Source organism: Cryptomeria japonica, chromosome 5 (genome assembly GCF_030272615.1).
Source record: "Cryptomeria japonica chromosome 5, Sugi_1.0, whole genome shotgun sequence".
In the NCBI taxonomy this organism is placed as follows: Eukaryota; Viridiplantae; Streptophyta; class Pinopsida; order Cupressales; family Cupressaceae; genus Cryptomeria; species Cryptomeria japonica.
The window spans coordinates 218,879,662-218,889,766 of NC_081409.1; the positions used below are offsets into that span (position 1 = coordinate 218,879,662).

Consider the following 10,105-nt stretch of genomic DNA (forward strand, 5'->3'; position numbering starts at 1 on the left):
AGAGTGGTAATACATAGATTGTACTTCATTTTGCGGCTTTAGTGTATAATTCTCAGCAAAATCAACGACAAAGACAATAGTGCCAAGGGGGAAAGTGTTCTTACACAACTTGAATTGCTCATCTAACCACCTAGCTCTATGTGTGTGACCTATGTACTCATACACTAGTTTCTCTTGAAACATCTTCATAAAATCAGTTATGCATATATCCCTTTTCACTAACTCACACCTCTTTAGTTCTTTTCCATCTTTAACACCATATGTGACTGACTTGTATTTTCCAATAGAAACTAGTTCCTTACCAATTTCATGTGTTCTATCTAGATGTAGGCATCTATGCAACTGCTACAAACCACCACATGTAGGACAAAAACCTCTCAAACACATCATCTTATAGTAAATTCACTCGTCATCTCATCTACATAGTACACTTGAAATAACTTCTCTCGGTGACTTAGGAGGTGCTTGTAGACCACATTCCTGCAAAGCATCGTTAGTGTGCAAAGTACAACATATATAGCAATAAATATCATAATGCATAGAAAATTCAACATGGACCCTACAACAACATGTAGTACATGCATGATTAATTTTAACATAAAATGGTTTTGTCATCTCAAAAAATCTTACTAATTTTAATTTGAGGAAAACTTTGAAGAAACCTTTTATAAAATTGTATTTGAGTTATATCTAAATAGTGTTTTGGATGTGGCTCACGATTTCTAATTCCAATTCGCCTTCTAACATCTTCTCTTTGGTTGGGTGAAACCCTTGTGTTGTCATGCCAATATTTCTCAATTGACATTCTTAGTGCATCAACAACAACTTTGTCCTTGTGTGTGAGTCTACCCAAGAATGCCCAAAGAGAATTATTGTTAGGATCCTCAATTTTCTCTTGCCTCTCTAAGGCATAGTGTAATGTGGTTCTAATTATCCTTAATGGCTTGCTTGTTCTACTTATTAAACGAGATTTTTTCATTTCCTTTCCCATTATGGTTGATGTGAGGACACGACGAGTAACATTAGCATCTTTAGTGTGTGATTTTGAACCAATGGCTTGGTATGCATCAAAAAGATTTCTCACAATGGTTCTTTCACTATTATTTTCGAATGTTCTTAACCCCAAAATTTTCATTCTCTCTAAATTTCATATTTTTAATCATTTCAGCAGCTAATTGGCATCTTCCACTTTGATTTAAGTTTTCAAAATAGTTATTCCTAATTCTTCTAACCATTCTTCTACAAGTTCTTTCAGAATTTTATCATGCATTGGCTTCACAATATTTTCATCAATGTCTATTAGGAACTTTGGTTTTCTACGAATTATTCTAAGAGGTGTTAAGATTGGTGCATGCTCTTCGTTTTCATTAGGTGCATTGATCACATCAAATTCAAATGGTATATCTTCTTCAATTTCATTAACATGTGCATTCACCGAATCATTTTCAAATGGTGTATGTTCATTGCATTCATTAGGTGCATTCATCATATGCATTTGAATTGGTGTATGTTGATCATTTTGATTTGGTGCATTCATCATATCAATTTCAATTGTTGAATGTTCATCACTTTCATTTGGTGCATTAGATGGCGTGCCTTCACGCAATCTCCTCATATGCTCCCTTTGTCTTTCCTTTGTTGCCTCTCTTTGTTCATTCATTCATCTCTTGTTCTTTCCCATTGTCCTACACATAACATCATGATGACAATCCGCAATCAAATAGAAAAAAAAACAAATGATCATCATTTTGTTATAATCTAAAATAACAATGATAAAATAACTTCAAAAAAACCAAAATACAAGACAAATCAATCATGTTCAAAGCAAAAAAACAACAAATGGTCATCATTTTGTTATAATCTAAAGTAACAATGATAAAATAACTTAAAAAACAATACAATATATGAGACAAATCAATCATTTCAAAGAAAAATTGACAAAAATATATGAAAACCTAATTGTTACTGTCCTGAAAAATCATGTGCAAAAGCAGTGGGGCCTTCAAACAACTTGCAATGTTGGTTTTTAGGCTATTGGGACTAAAATATATTAAGATTTTCCCTAACCCGTATGGGTTATGGAAACCTAATGTGAACATTCACAATTTCTAATAACCGGTACGAGATATATAGAACTAGAAGAGAGAGAAGGGGATAAGGAGAGGGAGAGACCTAATGTGAACGTTCATAATTTCTAATAACCAGTACGAGATATGTAGAACTAGAAGAGAGAGAAGGGGATAAGAGAGAGAGAGAGAGAGAGAGAGAGAGAGAGAGAGAGAGAGAGAGTAGGGGGAGAGGGGGTAAGATAGAGAATAGGAGATAGGAAGAGAGGGAGAGAATAGGATAAGGAGAGGGGGAGGGAGAGAGAGGGGGAGAGAGGGAGAGGGAGAGGGAGGGAGGAGAGAGAGAGAGAGAGAGAGAGAGAGAGAGAGAGAGAGAGAGAGGGGGGGGTAGGAAGAGAGGAATAGAATAGGATAAGGAGAGGAGGATGGAGAGAGAATTAGAGATAGAGAGAGAAGGGGATAAGGAGAGGGGGGAGGAGGGAGATTGGGAAAAGGAGAGGGGGAGAGAGAGAGGGGGGGAGAGAGAGAGAGTAGGGGGAGAGGGGGTAAGAGAGAGAATATGATAAGGAGAGGGGGAGGGAGAGAGGGGAGAGATAGAGGAGATTGGGAGAGAGGGAGAGGGAGAGGGAGAGGAAGGGTGGAGATGGTGAGAATAGGATAAAGAGAGAGAGAGAGAGAGAGAGAGAGAGAGAGAGAGAGAGAGAGAGAGAGTAGGGTCACAAGAGGGGGAGGGGGAGAGAGAAAAGGATAAGAACGAGAGGGGGAGGGAGAGGGAGAGAAAGAGAGAAGAGGGAGAGGGAGAGAAAGAGAGAGAAGGGGGAGAGGGAGAGAGAAAAGGATAAGAACAAGAGGGGGAGGGAGAGGGAGAGAAAGAGAGAGAAGGGGGAGAGGGTGAGAATAGGATAGGATAACGAGAGCGAGAGAGAGAGAGAGAGAGAGAGAGAGAGAGAGAGAGAGAGAGATGAGGTTGAGATAGAATGAGAAGGAAAAAAGGATGAGAGACTCGACAGAGAGAGAAGTGTGAGGGGGAGAGAGATGAGATAGAACTCAAAGAGGATAATTAGGGCTCAGAATAGACAAAGATAGTGATGGGGGAAGCAAGACGAGAGAGAGAAAAATAAGAGAGACATGCATGTATACAAACATATATACATGTATCTACATAAATATATGTATATATAACTATAGATATGCATATATACATACATAAACACATATTATATATGTATGTCTATACATATGTGTAGTAAATGCTAAGTTTACATGCATACATTATTATGTTTTCATAACCTGTACGACTTTTGTGAAACACAAAATAATGGTTTTAGTTCATGTAGAACTATGAATAGTATTTTTTGTTTTTCAAAACACATGCGGGTTTTGACTTGGTAAGAGGGTTGGAAAATGACCCTAAGGCTTGCAAGCCCATTTTCCCCCCATTTTTGTCTCTTTACACGTTTTTTCATTTTCCAATATGATTTCTCGACTTCATCGTCATCAGGTTTACAAATGATCAAGTGGATATCTCTAAAATTACTACCATAATCTCACACGTCTTTTCAGTTTTCTGACCATATAATTTTTTCTATTTTTGGACAACATTAGCATAGTAAAATTTAATTTTCTTTACCACTGCCTTGACAGTCCTCACAGACACATGTCTACCATTTTTTTAATAACTTTTGATATAATTGACCAAATTCAAAATAAATTACATATTATTGTTCTACACTAGATTCTATACACTTATAAAAAAAAAAAATTGCATTTTTTATTATTTTGATGCAAGTTATGCCCAGCGCACAAACATGTACCGAATTTTTCAGGATGCGGTCACTTCAAAAAATCATTAAAAAAATACTCAACGGAAAATTACAAAAAAATACAAAACTTCTAGATCTCACTCTTACCTATCATCCTACCAAAGGGTTTTGTAAAATACTAAATTTAGCTATATATTTTGTGCAACGCACGAAAAAAGCTATGATATGTTTTTTTGAAAAAATCAGGAATAGTTTTTCGTGCGTACTACAATTCAGAGTACTATAAAAACTAGATTCAGAGTACTACAATTCTTATTCTTTTCTCAACTCCTAGTTTTGAGTGCATGACCTTCAAATATATTTTTGAAGTTTAGATTTACCTATTTTCAGAACCAAAAAAAAAAAAAAAAGGTGGCCACTTATACCCCCCTTTTTGTTCATAATCTTGGTGCACTTACCCACATAAAGCCTTTAATGCATTTCAAAGACTGTGAAGGATTTTTGAGAAGTGACTTCTGTTAACGAATGTGCAAATGTTTAAGAGATGGAGAAGGCTAATTAGGATGGTTAGAAGAATCTAGAAGGCTCTAGAAGAGGTTTAGTCATGAATGTAGGAGAATGCAAGTGGGAGACATATATGATTTTTAATTAAAATAAAATGATTTATTTCAATTAATGGATGCAACTTGCATTTGTAGTGAAATAAAAGTGGGGGGGATTTATAAATAAATATTGTTTTATTTATATGCAAGAAATTATTTTAATTAAATATAATTTAATTAAATGGTGGAGATGGAATTTAATCAAATAAATTGAATTTATTTAATATAATAGAAGGAAGGGGAATTTATCAAATATTGAACATAATTAATGGTTAGATAGAAGAAAAGAGATATTAATCAAACATTAGTTTAATTAATAGGTGAATAAATGATAATTAAACTAATAAAATTCATTTAATTAAGTGTGCCAATTTTAGGTGTCTATAGTTAGAAATCACCATTTTTAAATATGACAAGTTGAGTTCATATATTGTTCATTTAAAAAACCAATTTGATTTTGGTGTAATATTAGAATTTGTACACTAATATTCCTTTCTCTACGTTGACAACCATGTTTGATGTGTTTAAACAAGATTTGTATCAACTGTATAAAGTCAAACTATTTGACGTGATAACAAAGATAATATTTTATATAAGCTTTATGTGTAATGAATTAATTTTTTTTGTCTCATTTGTAATTATAAGTTTGACTATTATTTCTCTTATTTAAATATAAAATAAGATATATATATATATATATATATATATTACCACTACTGTACACTATCACATATTTTCTCTATATTTATATTTTCTTATGTTTAAAATAGACTTTCCTTAATTTTCCTACAATATTTCCACTAGTATAAAATTTGTAATACCAAAAACATCTTCCACTAATTTTAGCAAATAACATCAAAATCTAAGGTACACAAGACAAGCAAGAGCTCAAAGACAACAAAGTCATGCATTCAACCTATAACCAAATAAAAAGAAATATATGTAAAACACTCCATTAAAGTGTGATGTGGAGGAGAGGGCAAGTTGAGGATTTGGTGAGCCTTACATCTTATGATTGGTCGGCCTTGCATCTTCTTTTTGGCTTGTAGGTACTTCAATTATTAGTAGATGAGCCTCACGCTAATTGTCCAAAACTTGGAATAGAAGGAAGAACTTGTTAGGAATCATGATTTCTAAAGATGACGAGTTGAGAATATATATTGTTCATTTAAAACTAATTTGATTTTGGTTCAAGATTATAATTTGCACCTTAATGTTCCTTTCTTTGTGATGTTGAAAACCTTGTTTTATGTATTTAAACAAGAACTGTATAAAATATACAAAGTCAAACTATTTGATGTAATAATAAATATAAAAATTTATTTGAATAAAATAATATATTAATATGTAATCATTATGCATAATGAATTAAATTCACTTATGTCTAATTTGTAATTATAATGTATAATGAATTCTATTTTAGCTATTTATATTTTTAGTTAACCATAAAATAATACAATTACATATAAATTAAAATAAATAATATTAATAATATTCTAATAATAATAATAATATAAGATATATTTTCCACAACAAGTTAAATTATGTCACTGATATGAGGTTTCAATTGCATAGTTCGAGTCAAACTTATTGAGCCATGTTTCATGAGTAGTGGTTCACATGAACCCATCTCTCATGAGAATGAATGGTACATTTAGCACTCATTGCATCTCTCATCTCTACAATCATCACCTAAATGCAATGAATATGAAGTGTACCATTCATTGTCATGAGAGATGAATTCATGTGAACCACTACTCATGAAACATGGGTCAATAAATTTGACTAGAACTATGTAGTTGAACTCTCATATCAATGAGTTTGACTGAAAACTACATAATTGAATCTTAATAACAATATCATAACAATATTATATTTTATTAATAAATTGTAATGTGACAAATAGATACTAAACTACTCTACACTACTAAATCTTTTCTCTATATTCATCTTTTCTTATTTTTAAATTACACTTTATTTCCTTGATATTCCCACAACCATAAAATTCATTACACCAAAAAAAAACTTCAATTTTCCACCAATTTCAACAAATATTTTTAAAATCTAAGATTTATTTCCTTTGACTCTCACAACAATAAAATTCATTACACCGCCAAAAACTTACCAATTCAACAAATATCATTAAAATCTAAGGTTTATTTGCTTGATAAGATACTCTCACAAATATAAAATTCATTGCACCGCCAAAAACTTTAATTTTCCACAAATTTCAACAAATATCATTAAGAATATAAGGTGAACGAACAAGCCAAATGCAAAAAGACTAGAAAGTCGTGCATTGAAGGTATCGAATCAAATAAAAAGAAAATATCTACCTATACAAGACTACACTAACGTGTGACACAGGAGAGAGTAACACGTGGGGAAGAGGGCGAGTTCAACACTTAAGTCGGGTAGAGAGGAATACATGCAGTGGGGCGTGTGGAAGCTTACACTTCTCTCGCTGCTTCTTGAAAAGCCGTTCGCCCTGGTTTTTGGCGATATTTTTTATTCTCTGCGAAATGGCATCTGCGTTTGCTGTGAAATGCAGGGCGACCCCTAAATATGGCGGAAGTGGACTCTTTTCTGCGTCTTCTTCAGGTCTTAGTGGCGCTAGAATTGGAGGATCTTCGTGGCAGCTAGGTTTGGCGGCCAGATCTCACAGGGTTTTGATGACTATGACACTTCCTCCTAAGCCCAAGTAAGTTTGCAGGGAAAATCTTAAACCCTAACGACGATTTTTTACATATCTGAAAAGAAGTTGCAATTTTACTTGTTTTTCCTTCATTCCTATGAATGGTACATTACTTTTTAGTTGTGTAGTTAGTATTTTTTCTACACTGTAATTGGAATACTAATATGCCTAATGGGTATTATGGAACTTGTATCCTTTAAATTTTTAGTGGATGCGAATGACAGTTTAAGTTTTCTTTTCTGGAAAGTAGATGGCTTGCGAGTTTCTAATGCGATGTATTCTATTTTCAGGGAAGTTGAAGAGGGTAAAAATCATTTCTACAAACGTGAGGTTCATGAACAGGTGCTTCATTCCATGCCACCTCAGAAGATCGAAATCTTTAAATCACTTGAGGGTTGGGCAGAAGATAACTTATTGATCCATTTAAAACCTGTTGAGAAGTCTTGGCAGCCACAAGATTTTTTGCCCGATCCTGCTTCTGAGGGCTTTATTGATGATGTTAAAGAGTTACGGGAGAGATCTCTTGAATTGCCGGATGATTACTTAATTTGTCTAGTGGGAGATATGATTACAGAGGAAGCTTTGCCGACTTATCAGACTATGCTCAACACTCTAGATGGTGTGCGGGATGAGACTGGCGCCAGTCCCACACCCTGGGCTTTGTGGACTCGCATGTGGACAGCCGAGGAGAACAGACACGGTGATCTTCTAAATAAGTATCTTTACTTGTGTGGCCGCGTGGATATGAGACAGATTGAAAAGACCATACAGTACCTCATTGGATCAGGAATGGTCAGCATTTATCTTTCTGATCTAATTTTCCACTCGTCTGTAAACGCATACTAAAAATTATTATTCTTTGCAAACGTATACAGAAAACTATTATAACTGTGGAATTTTATGTCGGTGGCAATTAGATATCAAAAGCTGTATTGTTACAGTCTAGATGACTACCTTTTTAAATTTCATTTACCATATCTGATACTTTAGTTAGGGTAATACAGATGTATTAATGTAATAAATATTGACTTCGGTTCTTGTCTCTGTAGGATCCACGGACAGAAAATAGTCCCTTTCTTGGCTTCTTGTATACATCTTTCCAAGAAAGGGCAACGTTCATATCACATGGTAATACTGCAAGATTTGCCAAAGATCATGGTGATCTCAAACTAGCTCAAATATGTGGAACTATTGCTGCAGATGAGAAGCGTCACGAGACTGCATATACCAAGATAGTTGAAAAGTTGTTTGAGGTCGACCCTGATGGTACGGTCGTAGCCTTTGAAGACATGATGCGGAAGAAGATTTCTATGCCTGCCCATTTGATGTATGATGGGCAGGATGATAATTTGTTTGACCACTTTTCAGCTGTTGCACAGAGGTTAGGGGTATACACAGCAAGGGACTATGCTGATATCTTGGAATTCTTGGTTAAGAGATGGAATGTGGAGAAATTGGAAGGTCTTTCAGCTGAGGGAAGGAAGGCTCAAGATTATGTATGCAAATTGCCCCCTCGTATCAGGAGGCTCGAAGAACGAGCTCAAGAAAGGGTAAAACAGGCCCAGAAATGTGGTTTTAGCTGGATATTCAATAGAGAACTGATGCTGTGAAACCCTTCGTCTGGTGCTACCAGACCCTTCTTGTTACAAGGGGTGATTGTGGAAAGAAAAACAAATAGTAACAATTTTGTAGGATGAATGTTTTGTCTAAATCTAAGGTTGTCTTGTGATTTTACAAAATTACTAATACTGTTCATTAAGTGTTTTCCTGGATTGACACCGTTTCCTGCCCTTGCTGGATCTATAAATTCATTCTAACAGCATATGGTGGGTATCGAGGGAAAGAAAGCTAATAATTATTAATTATTAGTTGGTCTTCAAGTTCTCAGGCCAACTGTAGCCGTTGTCTGTTGTTAAGGTCTGAGTTTGGTGTTTCAGGTTGTATAATTGAAATTCCCCCGTTTTGAGAATATTTGTGCTACTTCAAATGGGAGTATGTAATTTTGTAAGATTGTTGCAATCAATAGAAGACTTCAAGCTTCTTCTTGTTTGTAGGCTTTTCCGGCAAGTAATAATTGAATTGTCTAAATAAGACTATTTCTTGTCCAATTTACAGAATTTCTAATTAGCAATTCATTGCCATGTTGAAAGACTTACAGTTTTGGAATTTATCTGTCATATATGTCAATTGCCAAAATTCGCTTTCTATTGTTGCCTGTAATTGTCAAATTTACTGTCTTGATTTTCCGTAAGAAAGCGAATTTTGGCAATTGACATATATGACTGATTATTGAAGAGATTTTAGAATGCTGCGAGTTTTGAATGCTGCCTGTAAGAAAGTAGTCTGATTATTGAAGAGATTTTAGAATGCTGCGAGTTTTGAAAGCTTGCTAACTAAATTAATGAAAGTACAATACTATTTTGATTTGCCAATTGGGAATGGCAGATTCTAAGACCAAATAAACGCTCTACGAAAGTAGTCTGATTATTGAAAAGGTTTTAGGATGCTGCGAGTTTTGAATTAATGAAAGTAGATTACTATTTTGATTTTCCTATTGGGAATGCACAGATTCTAAGACCAAATATACGCTCTAAGAAAGTTGTCTGATCATTGAAGAGGTTTTAGGACGCTGCGAGTTTTGAAAGCTTGCTAACTGAATTAATGAAAGTAGATTGTTATTTTGATTAGCCTGGCAAGTGAAACAACTGTAGTTATTAGCATGGCTTTCTGTTGGGCTGTTGTCATAGATTAAATTCCAGTTGAACTATCTGAATTTACGTTTCCAAATAACAAAGAAACAACTATAGTTATTAGCATGGCTTTCTGTTGGGCTGTTGTCATAGATTAAATTCCAGTTGAACTATCTGAATTTACGTTTCCAAATAACAAAGAATTATGATAACTGGCCCCGTGTCTTAACTTTCATGGAATTGGCAAAAACCCCTTCTTTAAAAGTAAATTTCCAGTCGATTAGAAATT

At 34.3% G+C, this 10,105-nt stretch overlaps 1 protein-coding gene across 1 annotated transcript; it reads left to right on the forward strand.

Annotated features, from left to right (window-relative positions):
- Window positions 1-6,766: 6,766 nt before the first annotated feature.
- LOC131043301 (stearoyl-[acyl-carrier-protein] 9-desaturase, chloroplastic) lies at window positions 6,767-9,175 on the forward strand. Its single transcript, XM_057976491.2, has 3 exons — window positions 6,767-7,132; window positions 7,417-7,918; window positions 8,176-9,175. Exons 1-3 carry the CDS (start codon window positions 6,954-6,956, stop codon window positions 8,734-8,736), a joined length of 1,242 nt encoding a protein of 413 aa, XP_057832474.2. The 5' UTR covers window positions 6,767-6,953; the 3' UTR covers window positions 8,737-9,175.
- The last annotated feature ends 930 nt before the right edge of the window (window positions 9,176-10,105 follow it).

What these genes read in the sequence shown, in the direction of transcription:
- LOC131043301 (XM_057976491.2), top strand. Translation starts at nt 6,954, where the DNA reads ATGGCATCTGCGTTTGCTGTGAAATGCAGGGCGACCCCTAAATATGGC. An exon ending in ACACTTCCTCCTAAGCCCAA is followed by an intron (nt 7,133 to 7,416) that starts GTAAGTTTGCAG and finishes TTCTATTTTCAG; the next exon opens with GGAAGTTGAAGAGGGTAAAA. An exon ending in ACCTCATTGGATCAGGAATG is followed by an intron (nt 7,919 to 8,175) that starts GTCAGCATTTAT and finishes TTGTCTCTGTAG; the next exon opens with GATCCACGGACAGAAAATAG.